At 44.2% G+C, this 27,500-nt stretch overlaps 2 protein-coding genes across 3 annotated transcripts in view; one reads left to right on the top strand and one right to left on the bottom strand.

Annotated features, from left to right (window-relative positions):
• lpin1b (lipin 1b) overlaps positions 1-11,819 on the bottom strand; it is an 18,425-nt gene extending 6,606 nt beyond the window's left edge. Inside the window, exons 1-12 of the mRNA XM_030781580.1 lie at positions 11,631-11,819; positions 8,217-8,417; positions 8,012-8,107; positions 5,861-6,126; positions 4,366-4,467; positions 4,073-4,193; positions 2,086-2,485; positions 1,894-1,987; positions 1,549-1,736; positions 1,086-1,179; positions 870-939; positions 137-229 (exon numbers count right to left, since the gene is read on the bottom strand). Coding sequence (XP_030637440.1) covers positions 137-229; positions 870-939; positions 1,086-1,179; positions 1,549-1,736; positions 1,894-1,987; positions 2,086-2,485; positions 4,073-4,193; positions 4,366-4,467; positions 5,861-6,126; positions 8,012-8,107; positions 8,217-8,417; positions 11,631-11,771 — 1,866 coding nt within the window. The 5' untranslated portion in view covers positions 11,772-11,819. The remainder of the gene's footprint in view (positions 1-136; positions 230-869; positions 940-1,085; positions 1,180-1,548; positions 1,737-1,893; positions 1,988-2,085; positions 2,486-4,072; positions 4,194-4,365; positions 4,468-5,860; positions 6,127-8,011; positions 8,108-8,216; positions 8,418-11,630) is intronic.
• An 8,130-nt stretch (positions 11,820-19,949) lies between these two features.
• Positions 19,950-27,500, top strand: part of gpatch2 (G patch domain containing 2) — an 11,115-nt gene continuing 3,564 nt past the window's right edge. Inside the window, exons 1-9 of one of the 2 annotated variants that reach the window (XM_030781596.1) lie at positions 19,950-20,028; positions 20,971-21,684; positions 22,066-22,130; positions 22,368-22,541; positions 24,231-24,295; positions 24,687-24,754; positions 25,001-25,040; positions 25,538-25,602; positions 26,435-26,523. In XM_030781596.1, coding sequence (XP_030637456.1) covers positions 19,979-20,028; positions 20,971-21,684; positions 22,066-22,130; positions 22,368-22,541; positions 24,231-24,295; positions 24,687-24,754; positions 25,001-25,040; positions 25,538-25,602; positions 26,435-26,523 — 1,330 coding nt within the window. In that variant the 5' untranslated portion in view covers positions 19,950-19,978. Of the gene's footprint in view, positions 20,029-20,970; positions 21,688-22,065; positions 22,131-22,367; positions 22,542-24,230; positions 24,296-24,686; positions 24,755-25,000; positions 25,041-25,537; positions 25,603-26,434; positions 26,524-27,500 lie in introns of both variants that reach the window. The other variant, XM_030781597.1, reaches the window with a different exon arrangement.

The raw sequence follows: 27,500 nt of genomic DNA, 5'->3' as shown, positions 1-27,500 counted from the left end.
TGTGCATGTTTGTGTGCATGTTTGTGTGTGTGTGTGTGTGTGTGTGTGTATCTGTGTGTGTGTGTGCATGTTTTGTGTGCATGTTTGTGTGCATGTTTGTGTGCATGTTTGTGTGTGTGTGTGTGTGTGTGTTTACCTGTTTGGTGTTGCTAGTTCTCCCTCTCCATGAGAACCACCACCGGCCTCCTTTCCTGGGCATCTTCTCCTTCATCAGTGTCTCTACAGTCGCCTGCAGAGCACACACACACACACACACAACGCCACAACTCAAAATGAAAAAGAAAGACACTTAAAGCAAGTCTGGAAACACACACACAGTCACACACATGCTCACTCTCTCTCTCTCTCTCACACACACACACACATGCAGGGAGGCAGGCTGGGTTGTATTGTCCATTGACAAACCGAACTCTGCTTGACAGCGTCACTTAAACAACACAGGATAAAGTCCAGCAAATAATACACACAACTCAAACAGGAGAACTGAGGGGAGGAGAGGAGGGGAGAGGGTGATAAAGGGATGAAATGATAAAAACAACAGGAGAGAGTGGAAGGGAGGACAGAGTGGTTAAAGAAGTCTCACCACCTCTTTTATCGCCTCTTCAACATAACCACTGTCTACTAACAGTTCTAATTCTCATGGTTTAAAAGCATGTGTGAAGTATTTGAACCGACCAGAGGACATAAGTCAGGCACAAACACAGATAAACTCCTCATTAGAGATGATCTCTGTATCTGCTCAAACACACACACACACACACTATTTCATTCATTCATGAATCCTGTCAAGCAGTCAAAGAAAAGACAAACAAAGAGTCCTTTGTGTGTGTGTGTGTGTGTGTGTGTGTGTGTGTGTGTGTGTGTGTTACCTTTGGCAGCGGTTTCTGGAAGGCCTGCATGGCCAGCATGAGAGGGGCGGCTGTGCTCCAGTTGAGATACCTATATACACACACATGCACACACACACGCACACAGACACGTGCACACACACACAGAGTGAGAGAGAGAGAAAGAGAGAGTTTATTCACTGCAAGTAATTACAGGGTTTATGAAATAGATGTAAAGATATGAGATATGTGTCTTACTTGGAGCCAATTTTCACCACCAGGTTTGGATCATCTATGATGGATGGATTCTCAGCAAACTTCTGATAGGAGATGGCTTTCTCCTGAAAGTGCTCTAAACACACACACACACACACACACACACACACACACATACAAATACACACACATACACACATACACACACACACACACACATATACACATACACACACATACACATACATACACACACATAAACACAGGTTCATTTCAGTAGAACTGGATCAGTTCTGTACTTTATTCAGATTGGAAATATAATCATATAAATAACATACTGGTGGATTGAGTTTATCTGCAAATCCTACCACTGAACTTTTCTTATTATGACTGTAAATTCAGTGGTCTCTGCATTTATTTATCAGTGTTTACCTTCACTGGTCCATGTGTATGTGTGTTTACCTTAACTGAACATGTATGTGCTGCATTTGTTCAAGTGTTTTACCTTTAGTGATTTCTCTGTTGTCACTGAGTCCTCCACACAGGGAGATGGCAATAGAGGGAAGGTCTGACAGCTGGTCAGAATAGCTGTCCACCCCACTGTCTGCTCCAGAGCTGCCCACTGACTGAGGGGAGGGACTGCCACTGCAGGGGGCGGGGTCAGAGCCACGCCTTGCTACACCCCCGGCGTCACTGTGGAAACGCAAAAACAAAACCGGTCTCTAAAGACACAGAAAGAGGGGGAGAGAGAGCGAGAGAGAGAGAGAGAGAGAAAGAGGGGGAGAGAGGGAGAGAGAGAGAGAGAGAGAGAAAAGCAGAAACAAAAAGAGTGAACACACATCTTTTGTACCTTTTTGGAAAGTACAGTGCAGCCACCTCTGGTTCCAGCTCTCTGATGTCATCCAAATAAACTCCATCCGGACCAAGATGGTGACTCCTCTTATCTGTCAAATATTTCAATATGTAAAATATTTATCTTCTAAGTAAAAAAAAAACGTTGGTATGACAAATACATTTATCTCCCTAGTAACTGATGACAAACCTTTTCTTTTGGACGGTGAATCTGTCTTGCTTACTGGGCGGGGTCCAGCACTTTGCCCGCTCTCTTCCAGTTCTGACATCACACGTGCTGCCACCATGGCTGCTGACTCTGTCTGGTCTACTCTCATTGGTTCAGAGACCTGTCCTTTAGGCTCAGTCTCAGGCTGTTCCTTCATATTTGTTGGGTCTACTGTCATAGGCTGAGTGTCTGGCCTCAGAGGTTCTGTCCCTGAACCTGTGGGTGCTGTTGCCATGGGGATGAAGAGTTTCAGTGCTGATTGGCTGTCAGGGCTGTGTTGGGCGGGGTCAGGTATTACTCTAAAGTGTGTGTTCTCAGTCACTGGGACAGAGACAGGACAGACTGTCGCATGATCCGGGTTTGTGGGCGGAAGAAAGGACGGCTACAGAAAACAAGGGGAAAACAGGACAGAAATAGTCAATGAGAAAAGTGTGGAATGTGTTATTCTAACAGTGCCATTATTACAAAGATGTATGTGCGTGTGTGTGTGTGTGTGTGTGTGTGTGTGTGTGGGTGGGTTGAGGGGAGAGGGGAGAGGGAAGCAGGGGATTGGCTGTGTGTGTACAGGTGTTATCTGTTTGATTATATGTGGTTAAGTGTATGCGTGTATGTCTATATATAAGTCTATGTGTATGTATAAGTATGTGTGTATGAATGAGTGTATGTACATGTATGTATAAATATATACCCTTGTGTATGTATAAGTATGTGTGTATGAATGAGTGTATGTACATGTAGATATAAATATATACCCTTGTGTATGTATAAGTATGTGTGTATGAATGAGTGTATGTACATGTATATATAAATATATACCCTTGTGTATGTATAAGTATGTGTGTATGAATGAGTGTATGTACATGTATATATAAATATATACCCTTGTGTATGTATAAGTATGTGTGTATGAATGAGTGTATGTACATGTATATATAAATATATACCCTTGTGTATGTATAAGTATGTGTGTATGAATGAGTGTATGTACATGTATGTATAAATATATACCCTTGTGTATGTATAAGTATGTGTGTATGAATGAGTGTATGTACATGTATGTATAAATATATACCCTTGTGTATGTATAAGTATGTGTGTATGAATGAGTGTATGTACATGTATGTATAAATATATACCCTTGTGTATGTATAAGTATGTGTGTATGAATGAGTGTATGTACATGTATATATAAATATATACCCTTGTGTATGTATAAGTATGTGTGTATGAATGAGTGTATGCACATGTATGTATAAATATATACCCTTGTGTATGTATAAGTATGTGTGTATGAATGAGTGTATGTACATGTATATATAAATATATACCCTTGTGTATGTATAAGTATGTGTGTATGAATGAGTGTATGTACATGTATGTATAAATATATACCCTTTGTGTATGTATAAGTATGTGTGTATGAATGAGTGTATGTACATGTATGTATAAATATATACCCTTGTGTATGTATAAGTATGTGTGTATGAATGAGTGTATGTACATGTTTGTACAAATATATACCCTTGTGTATGTATAAGTATGTGTGTATGAATGAGTGTATGTACATGTATATATAAATATATACCCTTGTGTATGTATAAGTATGTGTGTATGAATGAGTGTATGTACATGTATGTATAAATATATACCCTTGTGTATGTATAAGTATGTGTGTATGAATGAGTGTATGTACATGTAGATATAAATATATACCCTTGTGTATGTATAAGTATGTGTGTATGAATGAGTGTATGTACATGTATATATAAATATATACCCTTGTGTATGTATAAGTATGTGTGTATGAATGAGTGTATGTACATGTATGTATAAATATATACCCTTGTGTATGTATGAGTATGTGTGTATGAATGAGTGTATGTACATGTATGTATAAATATATACCCTTGTGTATGTATAAGTATGTGTGTATGAATGAGTGTATGTACATGTATGTATAAATATATACCCTTGCAGCGTGTGGCAGTTCTCCCCAGGTCCACAGCATGGCTGGGTTGTGCAGTGCTGAGTCAGACTCTCTCACCAGCTCACTGTCACTCTTAGGAGAAGACGGCCTGGAACCCTGGGGACTGACACACACACACACACACACACACACACATCATCGTCATCATCATCGTCATCGTCATCGTCGTCATCATCATCATCATCATCATCATCATCATCATCATCATCATCATATGTGTGAGTGTGTGTGTGTGTGTGTGTGTGTGTGTGTGTGTGTGTGTGTGTGGTTTGTACCTCTGTGTGGGTGACCAGTCTCCATCAGAGTGAGCATGGACTGTGTTCTGCTGATAGGAACTACTGGAGGAACTAGTGTTCATGATGTCCCTCACAGATCCCCTGAAAAACACACACACACACACATACGCATACACACACACACACACACAAGTGCCGTTAGGTTTCAGCAGTACTAGCTTAAGTAAACTGTACAGCAGCAGAAGGAAGGAAGTGCTCTTCTACCTCCTCTCCTGTGATAAATACATGTGAAAGTATGTGTAACAGATATGTGTGACAGTAAACTGATGAATTTGTCATAGACAGAGCAGACACATCGGTCAGACGCGTAATCATGGTTTTTACGAAAACAATGACTGAGATTCTCATCACAGAGTCGGTTCATAACTATTCAATAAGACTGAAGCTTGGGTTTATTTCCATAAAAGTGAATACTCTTTAAGTTCCTATTTTGTTCTCCCCCTCAGACTGCTGCTGTCAGAGAAAAAGAGAGGGAGAGAGAAAAAGAGAGGGAGAGAGAAAAAGAGAGGGAGAGAGAGAACAGGACTAGAGTGGTGAGAACTGGTTCATGTGGGAATTTATTGAAGGAGAGAAAGAGAGCTAGAAACAGGAGATGACTGAAGGAAGATATAGGGTGTGTGGTGTGTTAGTTGTTAGTTAGTTGTTTACTGTGGAGTGACCTTACTGGTTACTGAGACAAAAAGACTCCTCAGCAGACACACATGCGTGCACACACACACACACACACACACACACACACACAGTGCAGTCATGGTCAAAACAACATAAGAAATGAGAAACTTAAATCTGCTCATTTTTTTATGTTGACTTACAAGATCTGACATGCTGACTCACAACATTTAACAACATCTCTCAAAACATCTCACTTTGATCTCTCTCTCTCTCTCTCTCTCTCTCTCTCATACAGACACACACACACACACACACACAAGGACTGGAAAACAACTCAGGTCAACAGAGGCATTCCTGTCCAGCTCTCTCCCTAGCATCACCCAGGACTAAGAACACAACACATGTGGAATGTAGCAGACGCTCATTGACTTACAGCTTCCTGTCTCCACATCTCTCTCCCTCTCTCTCTCCCTCTCTCTCTCTCTCTCTCTCTCTCTCTCTCTCCCTCTATCTCTCTTTCTCTTTCTCTCTCTCTCTCTTTGTGTGTGTGTGTGCTTGTGTGTGTGAGGAAGTGGTAGCAGCAAGTATGAATGTCTGTGGGGTCCCACGGTTAGTGAGAAAAATGCATGAACCCACGTCCTGAGTTCTGAGAGCAGAACACACAGAAGACATTTTCATTTTCTGTTCTCTCTCTCTCTTTTTCCTCTCACCTTGGCTTCCCTCCACGCTTTTTCTTCCTGTTCTCTCTCTTTCTTGCCCTTTCTCTTTTTTCTCCCTCTTTGTCTGTCTGCCTCTCTCTCTCTCTCTCTCTCTCTCTCAGACACACACACACACACAGACACACACACACACACAGACATACCTGTTTTCTTGGTCATCTCCTTCACTAGAGCTCATGTCAAGGGTGAACACATCTTCATCCTCCGAATATTCTCCACTGTCATCTCTCTTCACATTGTCAACTTTGGACTTTCTCCTCCTCTTCCTCCTCTTCTTCATCATTCCATTTTCCACTGTGCCAGAGGACGAGGAGGCTCCCAAGCTTTGGACGGAGGTACCGGGACCCTTCATCAGTGAGACTGCTTCTGACAGAATGGGTGAAGTGGCCAGGTATGAGGGAACCACTTCCTGTACGGAACACACCAAATCAGGACGCAAGTCAAGTTACCCAAAATGCCATTTTCACAGCAGCTGTGCCTTCTGGAAAACTGCATCATCTCAGTCTTAATCCTTCACCGGGGTGGATCCATCTAGAAATGTTTAGCTTAGGAGCAACATGGAAACCTGTCTCTGATTCATTATGGTGCACAGCTTAGGATTTCAACTCACAACCTTACGGTTCCCAATCAATGGCGTAATATATGACACTCCTAATAACCAAAACAAGGCTAAAGTGCACACAGCTAACTGAATGTTTATAGGAGTAAAAATAGAAGGGTTGAAAAGGCACTGGATTGCGTGGAGTTGCTTATTAACAGGTCATAAACACATCTCAGCTGTGGGTAAGCTGTGTTTCCTGTGTGTTACACACAGAACACAGTGTATTAGCAGTTGTGGTTCTCACAGAGTTTACAGTTTGATTTGCATGTCTGCGGTGGAAAGGGAGAGAGAGAGAGAGAGAGAGAAAGAGAGTTAAAAGAGAAAGAGACACGATGCATCTGCTTTATCTGTTTTAGATGATAACAACACGAACTCTGAGTTTTTAAACAACAACTGCTCAGTTTTGGTCACCCGAACCAAAACCTAAAACCAAACTAAAGACATCTGTACGAAACCCCTGGAAAAAAAAGAGAGAACATACCTCTGTCTACCACTGTTCCCACTATCCAACACCATCCACCTCTCCACCCCTGCCCCCCATCTCACCTGTCTAACACACACTTGACTGTCAGGGCTAAAGCAGCCCAGCCCCCTGACAGTGCCAGGCGTCTGAGCCCCTGTCTGCCCTACAGCAGGTCCTCCGACTGTCTCTCTGCCCAACAGAAAGCTCACTCAGTGACTGGGAACCCAAGGGTTGTTGGTTCAGATCCTGAACAGTGTGTTTAGGACTGAACCAGCGGCTGTAAGACCGCTAGTTTAAAGCCCATCCGGGCATCTCTGCTGTTCTGTCACTGAGTAAATAATGTTTTCACTCGGTTAGCTAATCTGAGTCATCCTTAACGTCTCCCTGTCTGTTCCTCTCCTCTGTGGCATTTTCAACAAAAGAGGAATCCATCCTCGGTCAATCAATAGTTCGGCTTTTATTGCACATTAAAAAAAAAAAGCACAGAGAAAATGTTCAAACCACTGCAGATCAATGGAAAACATTTGGAATCTCCTAACTATCCACAAATGTTTGGTTTTCGTACGATCAGAGCAGAGATCTTATCAGTTTCATAATTTGCATGTTTCCCTAAAACAACTACTGACACAAACACAAAACATGCTGTCAGAAGGGAAACACAAAAAGAGAGGGATTAAAAGAAAGAGGAAGAAGAACATGAACAGAAAGAGGATGTGTTTTCATGACTCTGAGACCAGCTCAGATACACAAACACACAAACAAACATGCACACACATACGAACACACACACACACACACACACACACACACACATATACATATACACACACACACACAGATATACACACACATATACATATACACACAGACACACAGACACACACACACACACACACACACGCACGCACACAGACACACAGTAATGTTAGTACAGTAATGTTAGTACAGTGCACTGTTGCCAGTTTAACCGAGACCTGCTCTACTGGTCTGTTTAAGGTCAAGACAAAGGTGACAGGTTATGCAGAATTGACATCAGATCAGTTAAAACTGGTTAAAACTGAGTCATGGCTGAGTCATGTCCGATAAACTAATGAAGTCAGTTACAGACAGGAGATGGCACTCAGTTCACTTCCTGTGCAGAGGAAACCACTGTGATGGTGTGTGTGTGCACCGTGTGTGTTTTGCTCACGTGCACTGCGTGCTGTGTTTACGTGTTGGACAATGTCGTACCTGGTCGTTCTCCGTCTCCTGAACGAAGAAAGCTTCTCCATTCTCTCCCAGTTTCATATGCAAACTCACTGGCTCTCCATTAATCTCAATGTCCACCTGGGGCAGAAGACACAGTTCCTTAACCAGTAGTTTCACACAATCAGAGGCGATCCCTGTAACTCTACATTATTCACAGTTCTGCTCCATGTTTAGCGTTCTCACTCACGATTTTCTCTCGGGAGCGGAGAACACCCATCTTGCCGAAGCGGACGTGGAAGGGCGAGCACTGCAGGCTGCCGTCCGGCTGACGCACCACGATCACATCGATGCAGCCGGACAGAGTGGCCGGATTCAGCCCCCGGTACAGCTCCTTCACCTGCACAAACACCTGCCCCGCCAGCTGCCCCACGTAATTCATCGTCTGACTCTGAGAACGAGAGAGAGAGAGAGAGAGAGAGAGAGAGAGAGAGAAATAAATAACTTTTGAAATGGACAGTGGTGTATTAATCTGCCATTTCTGTTCCTGTATTTACGTATCTATATTTTTTTCTTCATTATAATTTAATGCATTCAGTGTACATTTCAATTTAGTGCATTTGGACTCAGAGCAGTTAATCATGAAATTAAGGGAGAGAGAGAGAGAGAGAGAGAGAGAGAGAGAGAGAGAGAGGAGAGAGAGAGAGAGAGAGAGAGAGAGAGAGAACATTTCAGAAATGTCTTAACTGATCCATCAGTGACGGGGTTTCAGCCCGGGCATGTTTGTATCACATGAGTTTGTAATTGGTCATGTTGACCTTCATGTGGTCTCACTGAGCTGTGGCTATGATGACAATACTCCATACAGTCATTAGTCTGTTCAGCGGGTTTTAAAGGACAGCAGGCCATCTTAGCAACCAGCTCAACCTCACTGTCCTGTTCTGGGCCAGGCAAATCTACCTCATGGCAACTCTGACCACTGTGACCTCTATGACCCCTCCCTGACCTTAGCATGTGACACACACTGACTGTTGTCAACTTGTCACTCAAACTGGCCTAATGACTGTTTTGACCTGACACAATACTGTCCTGTCTTCGATAACATTAATAGCTTCCCCTTCACCCCCCCAACACATGTCCCAATGTTCTGCTTGGATTCTTCCAGAAAACTTGTGGTACTGTTTTCCACCGATGTCACACACACACACACACACACACACACATACACAGAGAGACACAGGAACAATGAAACCAGCCAATCAGTATCTCAGCCATATTGCTGCTTGTTTCTGATGGGTCAGTTGGCGGGTTGTTAAAATAGAGGCTGTAAACATCAAAGAGTTTGTGATGGGATCAGGAGCAGGGCTCAGAGGCTGGGCTAGGCTTACCACTGTCCTCTCGTTGAGGGTCTAATTTAAGGTCAGGGGTACGTATGTATTTCAGTGTTTACTGAATGATCCAGAAAAGCAGAGAACAGAACACAAGAACACAGGAAGTTCAATTCAAACTAATTAGTTTAACACTGGCTCATTTACTCCAAATCTCTTTCTGCGTTCTACATCATTCCGGAAGAGAAATCCGCCTCAAAATCTACTACAAGGTCACATGTGAAATTACATAGCTAACAACACAATCTCTGAATGAGCGTATCTCATGACCAGACGCACAAGCATGCAGATACAGTGACAGACAGTGACAGGAAAGACCGACCAGATGAAAGGTTTTATCAGGGTTTCCTATAGCTGTGTAACTGAATTAACCCAAAGGCATTCTGCCCAAAGAGCCTTAATGAGATTAGCTCATTGGCTCATTCAGACTCCTTCACTGAGTCGGAACTGAAAGGGTCGCAGACTGTAGGAAAGTTCCAGAAGAGTGAGGGACACAAGTGTGGTGCATTTCCAGCCAGAGACAGGGATGTCCGGAAGGTTCTGGAGAGAGGTGACACTGGTGCTTATGACAGGCGAAATGTTGAATGAGAAACCATCTTAGCATGTCATAACACTCCATCCATCCACCCATCCATCTATCCATTCATTAGGTGTCTGAGCTGTGTGAGAAGCTGGGGTGATGTTAAATTCACACTAGAGAAGAGATCTATAACCGGAATCTGCCCTGATCCTGTCAAACTGAGCCCATTGTCCAGGACTCACAATAAGTTCCCATTGTCCTGTCCCAAAGTCACACAACACAACACAAAGACAGCACAGCACAGCAGAGAGACAGCACAGGGGTAGCACAGCACAGCAGAGAGACAGCACAGCAGAGAGACAGCACAGAGACACCCCGGCACAGAGAAAACGCAGAGGCAAGCAGTGCAGGCACAGAAAGGCAGCAGTGTCATGCATGCTTTCAAGAGCTGTGCACCAAAGACAGACAATGAGGAGACACACAGTTCTTTTGAAATCATCTTGTCCTGTGTGAAAGACTTGTTTAAATGTATGACTCATTCACTCCCATTGTTTTGAATTAAGGATACTAACTGTTAGCATGTGTAAACACAGCCAGGCGGTGGAAAGCATCAAAAAGAAAGGTGGACTTGCACTTTAAGGGCCAACTGTCAGCAGATACAGAGGAAACGCACCTCACACTCTCTAATGACAATCCCCTCAGCCAATAACAGAGCCCCAAAAGGTCTGATGACTGCGGAGAACAGCCAGTCATGTTCCATTTACAGCTGCACCATCCTCTCTGTGTGAACAGAACTCTGACCAATGTTATTATTGTTCGTTGTTATTTGATACTGATGTAGCTGTTGTTTTGCTGATGGTGTTTATGTGAACAGACCAGAATTTCATTTAAGGATGTCTCATACTTCTTTATTCATACATAATTGAACATCAACTCAATACCTATGTGTATTTGTGTAACGGTGTTATATTTGTGTGCAGTGTGTGATACGGTTGTATGCTCATTTGTGACTGTGTCTGATGTGTTTGGTGGATATTCTTCTCCCTCCCTCATCCTGTCTCTTTACTCCTAAAACGAATCTTAAAAGAATCTAGGTCAGCCAAACAGACAGGTGACACCCTAAGGGTCAAAAGGTGAGAGGTCAGGTTGCTCCTAGACGTGTTTGCATCACCTCGAGAATGTTAAACCACAACTCGGGAACCGCTTTCATCACCACGCAGAAAATCACAGAGAGTTACGGCCTGTCAAAGCGCATAGACTGGTCCGGATCCATAGCTCCAAAACATAGAGGAGACTGTCAAACGGAGGGAAACGGAGACAACGCTAAAACAGCAGCGACAGAATGATGCTCTCGCGCAGGCAGCTCTAAAGAAACACTACGCTACGAAACAGCTACGAGGGGGAAAAATTATATTAAAACGATTGAACATTTGATCAACCACACCCCAGAAATCACTCACTCATCCTCAAAAGGCTCGCGCGCGCTCTCTCTCTCTCTCAGTTCAAAGAGACTGAAAGGAAACACTGTCTCGCTATTTGCGGCACGGAAATACTGAGTGTCACTTTCTTTCTTCTTCTTCTTCTTCTTCTTCTTCTTCTTCTTTTTTTTTTTTTTTTTTGTTGCATGAAATAAGTAAGAGCTAAAACAACCACGAAACTCTGCTGCCATAGTTCTTTCGTTTAGGTGACTGTCTCCTAAGATTTATTTAATTAGTCAAAAATCGTTATAAAAGCTGAGTGCTACAGTAATACTTACCTCTAAGTTACCACGTAAGCGTCCTGCATGAATAGTGCCGAGTGTTTCTTTGATTTGATTTTTATGTCCGGAACACCCGTGAACATTATGAAGCCATTTTCCCTCATAACCAGACGTGTCTATAAAAATATGACTTATCATGCGCCATCCGTCTTACTGATATTTAAAGTGCAGTAGTAATCTCTCTCTCTCTCTCTCTCTCTCTCTCTCTCTCACTCTCTCTCCCTCCCTCTCTCTCTATGTCTTGCTCCTACGGCCAGCGCCGCAGCTGACATCACATTCAAACTAAGCATACCCACGTAAACCAATCAGATTTCTGCAGTTAAGTTTCCCCTCTGAAAGACTGGCCCCCACAAACAGCTGTTTTGAATACAGACACGTCATCCCGCACAAAATATCTGTCTATATGAAATTACGGTTTTCTGTGGACAAATGTTTGAATTGTCTTTTGTGTGGCTGTATCCTGCTGTGAGATTGGATGTATTAAAACGCTGTTAGCCTGTGATTTTTCCACTGCGTCGGCGACGTGTAATACGATCTAGCGGGTCGTCTGGTTAATATGCAGTGACTCGGGTTTTCAGGTACCGGTTTAGGGAAGCGTTGTGAGGTGATTCTCTGGACCAATAGCAGCCCTGCTTTGTCTGACGTCCGATGTGTGCAGTTGTAAACTGTGTCGCATGTTTGGAAGCTCTGGTGAGTGAGCACGTCTGACTTAACCCTCAAGTGTGAAAAGGGAACCAAAGGCAAAAAGAAAAAAACAAGAGAGATGGGTTGTGAGAATGTAAGGACTTCCTTTCTTTCACTCTCTCTCCCTTTCTCTTCATTGAAAGAAACCCGTCCTGCTCGTGAACCGTACGAGATTATGTTTGTTTAAGTGATCTGATTCCTCATCTGGTTTTAAAATGATGGTTTGTCTGTTGAATACACACTGTCCCTTAAAAGAAACGTAGCCATGCACAATCTTCTAGCCACTCTTTTAACGAGGTAACTGCAATATAAACAATATGAGGGGGCCATATAAGCAGTCAGAGCGTGTTTCAAAATGAGTCATTATAACGCCATTTTTTGGCTGTCAGACAGAATGTTTCGATCGGATTCAGATCTGAGAGACTGGCATGTTTGTGTGTTCTGTGCTGGACCTGAACCAGTGACCCAGAATATCTTTAACAGAGTTTCATGCACTCTGTGAGAGAGAGAGAGAGAGAGAGAGAGAGAGAGAGAGAGTGAGTGAGTGAGTGTGTGTGTGTGTGTGTGTGTGTGTGTGTGTGTGTTTGAGTGACGGAGTGTGTGACTAATATGAGGAGAGAATGTGAGGCCCATCTGGGAACATTGCCAAATATGTGAACACGTGAGATCTGTGTGTGTGTGTGTGTGTGTGTGTGTGTGTGTTTGTACATGTATGAAATGTATGTGTCCGTATGTGTGTGTGTGTGTGTTTGTACATGTATAAAATGTATATGTCAGTATGTATGTGTGTGTGTATGGGAATCCCACTGAGGCCCAGAGTTTTGCTGTCTGGCCCATGTTACCACTGACTCACGTGTTGCCTATCACAGGTCCTGGGGTTTGTGGGTACAGAGCCAGTAGAAACAGCCAATCAGAGTGAAGCCCCTAAGGCTTCCTCATCTCTGGATTTGGCACTGTTGTGGCTGAGGCTGGTTTTTAGTTTCGGTGATAATATCACTTTGTTTACTACATCCACAGCTGTTTTCTGTTTCTCTAATGTGACTATCTGTCCTGTGACTCATTGGAAAATCTCCAGAGTTGGTTTTTGGTTGTGTTGTAAGGAAGTTTACTTAAGAATAATACCGGTCTCACTGGTCTCAGAGAGATCCATTCACTCGGGTTTTGCTGATGCAGACTAAACTCTCTGCTCTGTCTTCTCCCTCCCTCGGACAACATTAACAAAACAACTGTGGACCTGAAAACCTACTTCCCCTCTTATAGATAGATGGTCAGTCATAACACTTAAAAATGTGCTATCTATCTATCTATCTATCTATCTATCTATCTATCTATCTATCTATCTATCTATCTATCTATCTATCTATCTATCTATTCCTGTCTGTTGGCATATGCAGAGACTAGCTGAGACACAGTAAATTGGCATAAATTTTAATACAGTGTGGTGAGGCACACAGCAAAATGGCAAATGATCAGTCTTCTCTTAAGAGCGTTAAATCTGGATTATCTGGTGTGTGTATAATCTGCACTCCCCAGAGTAAACACGGCCAAGTGAGCTCTCAAAAACAGCTCCATCTTCCAAATAACTGGACCAATGTTGGTATCAATGGGTGTAAAATAGCAACAATACAGTTCACCAGCAGGGAATTAACTCTGTGAAATACGGTCATGGTTTGTCATTGTGTTTTTTCACCTTTCACTCAGGCACTTATTCTGAGTCATGGTCGTGTGACTGGCCTTAAGGGCATAGACACGGTAAAAGAACACTTGTTTACAGGGAGAGAGAGAGAGATAAAACATTCCTCTGTTATCAGATGACTCGGCTGCCCTGGTCTCCTCACCTCACTGTAGGTTTTAATACAGGGCAGTAACACCTGCAGTGTAACATTTCCTACTGTAACATTCCCTGATATATCATTTACTGTTACATTCCCCAATGTAACATTTACTGTAACAGTCCCCGCTGTAATATTTACTGTAACATTACCTGATGAGGGGGCATTGTTTTTAAGAGCTCTCATATTTGCATTTACTCAAATTCAACGTTTCTGAAATCTCCTCCTGTAGGTCCAGAGGCTCTTCAGGTCTTGTCTTCCTCTCATCATATGCGGTTGGATTTTACCTGGGAAACAGGTGTCTGACTTCTCCACTGAGTCCATAGTGTTTGACTGATATCCACACCTGCACACCTGTTTAGTATTTCAGCAGTTACACAAATTATACACTGTTACATGAACTCTGACTGTATGATTCACACCCAATCATACAATCAAAGTTCATATAACAGTGTATAATTTGCTGTGTAGCTGCTGAAATACTAAACAGAGTTTAAATTGAGCACAGTACTTGCCAGTGGCCACATTTGCATGACTGGCCTCTTGCTCTTGGTTCTTGATGGGCCATTTCTTTAAAGGTGTTTGTAGGTTCTGTCAAAGGTCATGACCCTGGGCTGGTTCAGTCTTCTGGGCGTTTTGGTTGCCATGAACATGCCCTAACATTGGCATAAAGATGTGGATGGTGACAGAACAGTCAGATCAGCCGCTTCACTGCAGTGTTTCCTTTGGCTGGATGATCCAACTGCCTGCCTCACCTTGGCTCTGATTGGTTGCCTGTGAGCCAGTGAATTTGTTTCATAGTCCGTGTGGCTTGTTTCAGAGTGAATTAACAAGTGAGCTGAGTAACACACACACACACACACTTGCACTTATATTAGTCTTATTTTAGCAAGTAGAAGGAGGGCCGGGTGGTAAAAAGACTGACCACTTTATTTTGCTCTGGAATTATAGATATGGGAGTTAAATAAGACATCACTGATAGATATTTTTTTCCTGAAAAAATCTTGGCAAAACTCCCTCCCTCTCTCTCTCTCTCTCTCTGAGTGTGTATGTGTGTTAAAGCGGTAGAGAGAGAGGGCCAATGTACGAGTGATTCAGTTCAGTTCAGACTTCCCCACATAAATCAGCACTCATGGATGGGCGTCGTAAAGGGCGAGCTGTTTCTCATCCAGTCAGCATCAGTTATGGCTGATCAACTGATGGATCAGCCCTTTGAGTGGCCGATCTACATCTGGAAATGTAAGAACCTGGGAAAGCCAAGCATTTGTGCTGAGTGACAGCTGATTCTCTAAACGATGCGTCTTCCGCTGCTGACTCATAAGGAGTGCATTTCACTCACATACTAAGGACCTGACTGATTAGGCATGCTACATGTTAATGTATTTTTGTTCCCACAAAATCAAAAATCTGGTTGTGGAGCTACACTCTCGATTGCTAGTCAAGGAAGCGGTTAGCGGTTTTGTCATGACTGAATAACCTCCTTCCACATGTGCAATTAGAGATGAGAAGAGATAAGCTTTTCTTTTTTCTTCTCTCTCTTTTTTTTTTTAATGTTACACAGTACAAACATGTGACTGTTTATTATCCTGTGTTCACAGTGTACTTTGTCACAGACACAAGCATTAGTCCTGACACTCGAATCAAAGCACAGAAGCGACCTTTGATTGTATAAACCGGAATAAAACACCTGTTTTCTGAGTCAGCAGAGGATGGTCCAGAGTCAGCAGTGCGCTTACATAACAGTTTGTCATGAGTGAACGCGCTGCCTGTATCAGAGAGACCTGAAGACCATGCCAGAGAGAGAGAGAGTGAGAGAGTGCAGGTAAGTATGCTGAGGACAGGAGTCTAAGTCAACACCAAATCGTGCCACTGTATCACATTTACATAACTCCATAAAACACAGCCGCCGTATATACTCCATACACCACACTACACACACATACTGTTGGTTCATTTTTATCTCAGTAAATCACACGCACACACGGAATGATTTATAGACATAAAACTGATTGTTCTTCATTTTAATGGGAGCGAACTCTCCTTTTTGGGATGTGTCTGCTGTAGTGTTCAAGCTCCTAATCTGACTTGCCTCATGTCAGTCCTAATCTTGTCCTAGCATTCAGCTTGTCGCCATTTACATTTAGTCATTCTGCAGACATGCTTTTGTCCAAAGTGACTTACAAAAGAGCATAGAGAATAGGCTTAAACCAACACATCTCAATACACACACTCCAGTGCCAAGAACCACTCCAGGGACTGTGTATGGATTTACTGCTTTACTGTGTCCAGTTTTTTTTATTATTATTATTATTGTTACTATTATTATTATTATTATTATTACTTGAATATATGCCTTGTGCCTAAAATACAGAGAAATAAAGTGAATTTAGGGTTTATAAGGTTAAGAGATTTGAGACAGTGGTAAGTTTATTGGTGTTTTTTGAATGTGTCTTGTGTGTCTGAGCATCTAAATGTAAATCTCTGTGATTACACACACACACAGAGAACTTGTCTCTGCATTTAACCCATCCAACACACCAGTAGTGAACACACACAACAGACACAGGAGCAGTGGGCATTCCCTCTGCGCCCAGGGAGCATTAGGGTTAAGGTGCCTTGCTCAAGGGCACACAGCCATGGATGTTGGGCCTGGGACTCAAACTGGCAACCCTCAAATCACAAGCCCGGTTCTCTAACCTTTAGACCATGGCTGCCCAATTTCCCAGTTGTCTGATGGAAACAGACAGTTGTCTGATGGAAACAGACAACTTGTTCCACCATTTCAGAGCCAGGTGTGACAAGATTTAAGACTGAGACCCAAACCCAAACCCAGCTGGTACCACTGGGAGTCTTGCAGCAGCAGACCTGATTGGACACCGTGGGACGTGGTCTTTGATTGCAGCACCATCAGTACCTGGATTAGCTTAATGAAGAGTGTTAGGATGGGGCTGGAATACATAGACCTTGTAGATGCTGTTCGACAGTGTGTACTGTACACTCTGAAGGGCTGGAGTCACAGTGACAAGACCATACTAATGATCATACAGGTATTCTATTCATACCACATGAACAGGAAGGGTCAGTACCACTGTTTTATCTATTTATCCTTTCAGGAAAGGAGAAGAGAGGAGAAGAGAAGAGAAGAACACAACAGAGGAGAGGAGAGGAGAGGAGAGGAGAGGAGAGGAGAGGAGAGGAGAGGAGAGGAGAGGAGAGGAGAGGGGAGGGGAATAGAGGAGCTGCATAACTCCCTGTGTGTTTTTCTGTTTTAAGTTACACTGATGGCCTCCCTCTCTCCTGTGCTATTTATAATTCCCAGAGGGAGAGCATTCTGGGGGGTGGCACCTCCTCTGCTCACGCCACTCCTGCTCCCCTCTCCTCTCTTCTCCTTTACCTCACACCACTTGACCACTACTGTAAGCCACATCTTCCCTCCCTCTCCCTCTCCCTCTCCCTCTCCCTCTCCCTCTCCCTCTCCCTCTCCCTCTCCCTCTCCCTCTCCCTCTCCCTCTCCCTCTCTCTCTCCCTCTCTCTCTTTCTCTCCGTCGTCAGGTTTCAGGGTCAGCATGTCGGAGGGATTACTGGATCATGCACCCAAAGCATGCCACCTGACTCTCTCTCTCTCTCTCTCTTGCTCTCTCTCTCTCTTTCTCTCTCCCTCCCTCCCTCTCTCTCTCTCTCTTTCTTTTTCCTTGTGGCTGTGTGCCAATACGTCCGCACACATGGCCAATCCACAGACACCCTGCCAGTGAGACCATTCTCTCTGTTGTTTTATTTCACTTATTCTCAGCCACTGTCACCCTGGGTCCTGAACTGGGGGCCAAAACAAGGAAAATACTCGCTTTTACATATTTATTTAAAACATAAGTGACCAACACCAGTCTGCAGTGTCTGCATGCCTTTCATCCAAACACGTGCTACACCACCTGATTTAATCCCATGTTACCTTTGTGCCGATGAGCTAATTAGTGATATTGGGAGGTATTGTGGTTTGAGCAAACCCCTGCGGACAGTACGGCCCCTGAAGTCTGGGGTTTGCACCAGATTTCCAGGCAAACGAGAAAGGACTTGTCTCCATTTCTCTGCCACTAATTTTCAGTGTAAAAAAATGATTAATCACAATCCAAAGGAAATGATCTATCCTCAAATATTTCATATTACTGACTGCCACACACACACACACACACGCACATCAATCATATCTTACTAATGTTTATAAGTTCTTTTGATTTGACTTTTCAAAACAGAGAAGAACATGCTTGAGTTTCTCAACATGTCTGTAGTTTCTCACTGTTATACCAGTGGGCATAATTGCCAGCAGAAAACCCCTGTGTTCATGCCAGAGGGTACTAATGGCAACACAACAGCACAGTACCTGGATCAGCTGGCACTGGTGCCATGGCAACAACAACACTCTGCCAAGACAAATGGACGTAAGTATCATCACTTCTGATCCAGACACAGACATGGTGGGCAGGCATCTCTGCCAATGGGAAACCATTTATGACCACTCAAAGGCCACTCTACCCAGGTGACCAGGCAAAACATAATCTAAAAACATATCCAGACGAATGTTATGACACCTCAGAATGACTTTACCCTCCACGGCAGATACTAAAACACACACACACACACACACACACACATAATCTCTCTAGCCTGTTATGACATGCTAAACAAACAAAAAACACACTTTACCCATGACCAACTAGAGTCAATGGTGTCCTGTCCATTGGGGAGTGGATGCAGTGGGATCAGTACTCCTCTCTCAGTATCTGCACTCATCTATTTCTTCCTCTTTTCTCTGTTTGCTCTGACACTGATCCAGGTCCTGCAGTGATCCTGGGTAGTCCAAGCAGCAGCTAACTCTCTGTCTCTCTCTCTCTCTCAGTGTGGAACTGAGTGTCTGTGACAGATTACACTGCTCTGGTAGAGCATGGTGTGCATTTGTGTGTGTGTGTGTGTGTGTGTCTTGCTAATTTTACCTGGTGCATATGCAGTAATCTGAGAGGGTCAGTTAGAGACTCTTCTGACTCCTCAAACATCTGAGGTAGTCTTACACACACACACACACACACACACACCACAGAGACACACACTCCTGCTCTCACGCACAGACAAATAAATTTAGGTGTCTGCAGACACACACACACTCACATGTAGATACAATGACAGCCTCCCTCCTAGCCACATATATGCATAATCACATACTATAATACAAAGAGATTTGCAGAAACAAGTGTGTAAGACCCTAATAAACCATTTTCTCTTTCTTTCTTGTTCTCTCTCTCTCTCTCTCACACACACACAAATGATGTACTACTTAATTCGGTGTATTGTGGCATCGAGACTGGACAAAAATTAAGTAGCACTGAGATCATTAAAGTTTAGGGCAACATGAAAGATTTTATCACTGGCGATAGACTGACGTCACTGCTTCTACTCATTTATTTTAGAATGGCGACCTCTCATGACCAGTGCTTGACCATCCTCTCCGCGGCCATGAACGTAAAACAATGATATGTTTAGTGAGACAGTCGGAGAATTTTAGCGACGAAAAACTTGTACATAAAATCATAATCATTTCTGGAATGTTTCTTGGTTGATTTTGCAATAATACAAAAACATATAATGCAAAGAACAGCCTTGTGCTCAAAATCAGGGCAAAGCACGTCTTTTATTTTGAAAAAACCTTCGTCACCGGAACGGGTCACTTAAATTGTTTTTACCCAACATCCGGTGTTTTGTCTGAGCCACAATGGTGGCCCCCTTGTCTAAAAGTGTCCGTGTTGTTTTTGTTCAAAACTAAATCGTCTTTTTGTAGGTTTAATGTTCCGTGCAGCCGACATAAAGAGCTTCGGTAAAGCAGGAACCAGCTGGTGAGTGTTTGATTCACTTTGGAATATTGACTATGTGAATAAGCCAGGATCTGCGGTCTGATTTTGGCTACTAAGCTAAGCTATTTGACCATAGCCCCCCACTACACACCATTAGCCATCTTGTCTGTCGCCTGTGCTGCTCGCATTCATCTGTAAGGATAATCTCCCTCTTACGCTGTTACATATACACAATATGTGTATTCTTGGGAAATGATTTGGGTTCAGAATCGAGGTTATATCAGAAGTCTCCTTGTGTAAGTGACTGAACACATAGAGGCGAGTATACACATTTTCTAAACTGATACTCTGAACTGGTTGTTTTAGGCTGCCGGCCGAAATTACGCCGCGTCCCGCCGCGTAAAAATCTGGATTATGTATAGTCGATTTGACATTTTGATAGCTGACATAAAGAAGATACCCTGGTAGATACCCTTGTCTGTTTATCTGACAGGCTAGAACCAGTAGCCTGTTGACTTTCCGTTGAATGTACATAGCCCGTTGACAGCAGGCTGTTGGTTTGCTTACTTAGCCTGTATGTTTTTCGGTGTTAATTAGAGGTTGCCGATCGACCGGCAAAACGCATGAGACGACGTCATGAGTTTTGGAGTACCGTGCTGGGTCTGTTATTCAGACTGAAACAGAGAAAGAGACCGACACAGTCACTAATTGAGTGACGGGGGGGAAACTAGCTTGTTGAAAGCAGCCATCTTGGAACCCGAAAAGAACTAGACAGGGAAACAGACTGCAATAATAACTAAATAAGTGGTCAGAATTTTGGTGGACGTCTTCTATTAGCACTGTCTGTCTATTTGACTGGCTATCTACTGTTTATGTCAGTCTGTCTGTTCTAAATTGTGATTGTTTTCTTTGTCTGTTGAATGGCATGTTCTCTCTCTCTCTCTCTCTCTCCCCTCTGTGACTGTGTGATGTTCTTGTGTTCAGGCACTTTCGCCGGACGATGGATGAGCTGGTTCATGATTTGGTGTCGGCGCTGGAGGAGAGTTCTGAGCAGGCAAGGGGGGGTTTTGGGGACGGGGGCGACCATGCCCTGGCTGTCGGCTGCCTGCTGAAGCGTCAGGCACGGAAACGGCGCGGCAGGAAACGGCGTTCCGACAACCCCCACCCTCCCTGGGAGACCGGCCATCTGAGCGAAGGATCAGAGTCCAGTCTGGATGAGCACAAAGACTACAGAACCTCCTCCAGCGCAGCAGGGGGCGCTCACGCACGAGACAATAATAACAGTGACTCGGATGAGCAGCTGGGGGCCAAGCGACGCACCCCCTTGGCTTCGGACTGCAGCAGGGGCAAGAGGGGCTTGTGGCATGAGGACGCTGGGGTCGGGGGTGACGCTTTAGGCACACGCAGCTTGCGCAGACGGAGAAAAGTGAAGCGCATGGCTGTGGATCCACCACTAGATGTCACCAGCATGCTGGCGCCCCCCTTACACAAACCCTCGGAGAGCAGAGAGGCGGGCGCCTTGGCGGAGGGGAAAGGAAGTGATGTAATGAAGAACAGGGTGAAGAAGAGGAAGCTGGCGGCTCACCGGCTGGCGCAGGAAGCTGCAGATGAGGGCGTGGTCGTGGAGAGCGAGGAGACTGGAAAAGACAAAATGGAACTAGAGGAGGCCAAAGGCTCAGACGAAGACATGAGTGACAGGTGGTTAGTGTTTTTCTCTCCTGTGGTGCACTCCTTCTCTACTCTCTCTTCTCATCTCCTGTGTGTGTGTGTGTGTGAGTGTGCGTGTGTGTGTGTGTGTGTGTGTGTGTGTGTGTGTGTGTGTGTGTTTGCATGTGCGTGTGTGAGTGTGTTTGCAGGGCGGGACACAACCTCCTTTAAGTGTGTGGAGTTTATGCTGATTGACAGCTGTGCATCAGAATGTGTTGTTATTGGGTAACATGGAAGCAGCACTGAGGCATTCATGCAGATTCCTGGAAAACCAGAACTGGAAACTAGGACTCTGACAGAACCATAACATCTTCGCTTTCAAAAACATTACTTACGTGTGTGTGTGTGTGTGTGTGTTTATGTTTATGGCAGTGAAACCAGCAGTGTGAGTAACAGCAGTGATGGAGGTCTGTACACCAATGATGAAGGCAGACAAGGTATAAAATCCTCTTCCTCAGTTCACCTCTGACACTCACACACACACACTCTGCCACTGATATTACTGTCAGGAGTCACGCTTTTCCTCAGGGGTTTCAGTAGTCTGAAATGTGCATGTTGACAATGTTGAGAGTAACAGGGTGACATGGGTGATACTGGCAAGTCTGAGAATTAAGATTTTGTGATTTCTGTTTCTCCCTCTCTGTCTCAAACTCTCCGTGTGTATGTGTGTGTAGGGGACGATGAGCAAAGTGACTGGTTTTATGAAGGAGAAGCGGGTGGAGCGTGTGGGATCGCCGGAGTGGTTCCGTGGTGGGAACGGGATTCAGCGGAGCTGGACCAGTTCGACCCGGTTTTTAACAGCATCCTGACCGGAGCCTTCCCACTCATGTCTCAGGGTGCACAAAGAGGTCTGTGGACACACACACACACACTCACATCACACAAATGTCATTCACATCTACTTATAATTCACATTATATGCTGTAATAACATAGTAATAACACGGAGCACATTGTCTTAGTCTCAGTGTATCCCAGTAAAACAGACTGTAACACAGTCACATGCTGTCCCAGTCTATCCCAGTAAAACAGACTGTAACACACTCACACGCTGTCCCAGTGTATCCCAGTAAAACAGACTGTAACACAGTCACACGCTGTCCCAGTGTATCCCAGTAAAACAGACTGTAACACACTCACACGCTGTCCCAGTGTCTCCCAGTAAAACAGACTGTAACACACTCACACGCTGTCCCAGTGTCTCCCAGTAAAACAGACTGTAACACAGTCACACGCTGTCCCAGTGTCTCCCAGTAAAACAGACTGTAACACAGTCACACGCTGTCCCAGTGTATCCCAGTAAAATAGACTGTAACACACTCACACGCTGTCCCAGTGTCTCCCAGTAAAACAGACTGTAACACAGTCACACGCTGTCCTATTGTCTCCCAGAGGTTCTCGTACAATCACATTGACATTGTCAAAGGTTCTCTTATGGTCACACTGACATTGTCAGACGTTCTCTTACGGTCACATTGTCATAGGTTCTCTTACGTTCACATTGTCAGAGGTTCTCTTACATTCACATTGACATTGTCAGAGGTTCTGGTACAGTCACATTGACATTGTCAGAGGTTCTCTTATGGTCACATTGACATTGTCAGAGGTTCTGGTACGGTCACATTGACATTGTCAGAGGTTCTCTTATGGTCACATTGACATTGTCAGAGGTTCTGGTACGGTCACATTGACATTGACAGAGGTTTTCTTACAGTCACATTGACATTGTCAGGGTTTCAGGGCCTTTGAAGTGTAAGAGGTGAAAGAGGAGTGTGTGCATGTCTCTGCAGACAGAGAGTAGCTGAGGTGTGTGACAGTAATAAAGATGTTCAGATGACGGATAGCACATGTGCTGGTCAGTAGCAGTGGTCAGCATAGCTGTACCTGTACAACAACAACAACAACAACAACACCACCACCACACTGATGGTGCTGTTCTTGCATTTGTCCACTAGAGGGCAATGGGTGCACAAGGCATCTGTTCAGTACAGTGCTGTTCTCAGGATTGTCCAATAGAGGGCAGTGAGTTTGTTAGTTCTGTTATGTGGGAATCTGATGGATATTAATGCTCTTGGTTTGACTTTATCTTGCTGTGAAAACTGGCATGAACTTGTCAGAACCAGTGCTATTAAACAGCTCACCAGTTTTATTACAGCAGTTGCAATGTGGCTATTAATTTAAAATGATTCAAAATTGAATTCAAAAAATGAACCAGTTTCTCCCGTTCTCCCTCTCTGTTTATCTTCTCCCTGTCTGTCTGCCCCCCCCTCCGTCTCTCTCTCTCTCTCTCTCTCTCTCTCTCTGTCTATCTTCTCCCTGTCTGTCTGCCCCCCCCCCTCCGTCTCTCTCTCTCTCTCTCTCTCTCCCTCTCTGTCTGTCTTCTCCCTGTCTGTCTGCCCCCCCCCTCCGTCTCTCTCTCTCTCTCTCTCCCTCTCTGTCTATCTTCTCCCTGTCTGTCTGCCCCCCCCCCCCTCCGTCTCTCTCTCTCTCTCTCTCTCTCTCTCTCTCTCTCTCTCTCTGTCTCGGTATGGTTGTCAGGGTTCCAGGCCAGGCTGGGGAGGCTGCAGAGTGGACCCTCTGCTCAGGGGAATCTACAGCAGCAGGTCAGTCCACTCATCCACCTGCCATTTCTCATACATGAACCCGCTTCTACACACACACAAACACACACACACACACACACACACACAAATCCCTCAGTCCTCTCATCCACCTGCCATTTCTCATACACTGTTATAACTCTGGACTTATTCTCATGGATAATTCTCTGTGTGTGTGTCTGTCTCGCTCTCTCCCGCTTTTTTTCTCTCTGTACCTCTGTGTCACTCTGTATATGTATCTGCATCACTCTCTCTCTCTCTCTCTCTCAGTTGTTTCAGTGTGTAAGTGTGTGATGAAGTGAGAATGTTGGTGCCAATATACCAATAACATATTGTGAAAGGTTAACATACTCTCTCTCCCCCTCTCTCCCTCTCTCTCTCTCTCTGTCTGTAGTCTGTGTCTCAGGGTGCCAGCTGTTCTGAGAGGCTTGGTAGACTGTCCCAGGATCCCCACACACATGAGTGCGCCCTGATCTCTCTCTCTCTCATATACACAGACATTCTCTCTCTCTCTCTCTCTCTCTCTCTCTCTCTCTCTCTCTCTCTCATACACACATTCTCCCATATGCTCTCTGTTTGACTCATGTTTGATCTCTGTGTGAACAGTGACATTATGGTGTGATTTGGTGTTATGTTGTGGTAAGGGTACAGAAGTAGTGAGACTCATTTAGAAACGCTGATTTTGATCGGTTGGTTTCTGTCTTGCAGGCCCTGGTTTAGTCCCAGTTCCCGGAGGGAACATGGACAGGTTAAAAAAACTTTCTCTGTGTGTGTGTGTGTGTGTGTGTGTTAGTCCATGACTGTGTGTGTGTGTCTTGACAATGCCGTAGATGTCTAACATTGCTGTTTGTGAATGTGTGTGAGTGTTAGTCTATGACTGTGTGGGTGTGTTTGTGTGTGTGTTAGTTCCGTGACTGTGTGTGTGTTTGTCCATGACTGTGTGTGTGTGTGTCTTGACGATGCTGTGAATGTGTAACATTCTTGTCTGTGACTGTGTGAGTGTTAGTCTATGACTGTGTGTGTGTGTGTGTGTGTGTCTTGACGATGCTGTAAATGTGTAACATTGTTATTTGTGAATGTGTGTGTGTTAGTCCGTGACTGTGTGGGTGGGTGTATGTGTGTGTCTTGACAATGCTGTAAATGTGTAACATTCTTGTTTGTGAATGTGTGTGTGTGTGTGTGTGTGTGTGTCTTGACAATGCTGTAAATGTGTAACATTCTTGTGTGTGAATGTGTGTTATGTAGTTACACTGGGATTCCCGTGCAGATCGGGGCCATAGGAGGAGCTGCTCACTAAAGACTGCCAGCAGGTACCAGTACAGCTCTGTTTGTGTGTGTGTGTGTGTGTATTTATGTATTTTAAGGGGGAAAGGGAGAGACTCTGTATGTGTGTGTCTGCAGAGGCAGGGACACCTGTAGGGGTGCTATGTTTAGGTTGTGTGTGTATGTGTGTTTTGTGTGTGTGTGTGTTGGATCGTTAGCACGATGTCTCTGCTGACAGTGTGTCTGGCCTTATCCCTGTCTCTGTGTCTATAAACACTCCTGTCCCTTACCAGCAGACGCCAGCTCTGTTTGTGTGTGTGTGTGTGTGTGTGTGTGTGTGTGAGAACGCTTCAGATTGGGTTTGACATCTAATCCTGATTTCTGGAAATAAAAGGAATTCTGCTGGATGTGTCTCCAGTAAATATTGCTCTAAGAATCTGTTTTTGTCTTGATGATCCAGCAACTTGTATTTCTAAGAGAAACGAACTTGAGGACCATTGTTATACTGGTCACCCTGATATTTGTGATATATGCTGATACAGGTATAGAGTTACTTTGGATCATTTCAGCGTAGAACAGAGTGTAGAGTGTTCAGTTATGAAGTGTTACAGTGACTGGCCATCAGTAGTGATTGAGAATATGGTTCTTACATTAGTGAAGTCAGGTTATAGTTCTAACGTCAATGAATGAGTTTATAGTTCTGTTATGGTTCTAACATGTGTGAAGTGATGTTATGGTTTTAACTGTAGTGAACTGAAATTATGGTTCTAACTTTAGTGAGGTATAATTTCCTGTCTGAATAAATACACATTGAACCATTTGCTAGGGTCTGTTTAGACAGTTGCTTTCGTAACCTCTTCTAACCTCTGCTCTCCACAGACAGACGAGTGGTCATCTCGGTTCACTGTGTACAGGAGATGTGAAAAGACGGAGGAAAGCAGCACCCATGGGTGGACCTGCTTCTGCAGGTACACACACACACACACACACACACTAAAACAGCCTAAACATTCTGCAGGTACACATGCACACACACAAAAACGGCCTAAACATTTTACAGGTACATACACGCTCACACGCACACACACAAAAACGGTCTAAACATTCTACAGGTCAACACACACACACAAACACATACACACACACACACACACACACACACACACACACAAAAACACCCTAAACATTCTGCAGGTACACACACACACACATGCACACACACTGTTGGACAGTGCCAGGGCATGGCAGTCTCGCTCAGCCTGTAGTTGGCTGAATCTGGGTCATGTGACTGGATTACCCTGTGACCAGCTGATTGGCAAGTACTGTGCTGATCTCATTTCCTCATTAGAATTAGAGAGTAGAGAATGACTTCTCCCTGCCAGCGCGTGACGCAAGCGCTTCCCCTCACAGGCCGGGGGCAGGATTTCAGGGCCAAGGTCAGCCCTCCACCAACACAGTGTGCCGCCTGAGGGTTTGCTTTGTCAGATTTCTAGGAAAAGGCTTTGTGTCGCGCACAAAGGCAGAGGAAGTGATGGCTTAAAATGTCTGTGATCGACACAGCGTAATGTCATTAATGTAGAACCTAACACGCTAAATCCAGCCTTGAATAGAAATAGACCTTAGAGAAATAATGTTAATAAACAGAGCGATTTAAAACATGACATAAGCAAGAAGTGAACTTAAGGCATAGAGCGCAAACAGGCAATAAACCAATAAAGAGTAAACAGATAGAGTGACATAATGGATGAAACAGATGCTTTTAAACGTGGATTGTCTGAGTAATGGACTATTGGAATGTGAGAATGTCTGCAGGGTTTGCATGGATAGATCCATTATAACTACAGTAGTCCAGTATTGGGGCAGACCGCACAGGAGTCCAGGACAGTCTACACTCTCCAGGTCAATGCTCCTACAAGTTGTCATATTGGCGCGATGTTGGTCCATG

The sequence above is a fragment of the Chanos chanos genome, chromosome 8, assembly GCF_902362185.1.
Source record: "Chanos chanos chromosome 8, fChaCha1.1, whole genome shotgun sequence".
NCBI classification, from domain to species: domain Eukaryota; kingdom Metazoa; phylum Chordata; class Actinopteri; order Gonorynchiformes; family Chanidae; genus Chanos; species Chanos chanos.
The sequence above is the reverse complement of the archived record's forward strand: the minus strand, read 5'-3'. Positions and strand labels throughout refer to the sequence as shown.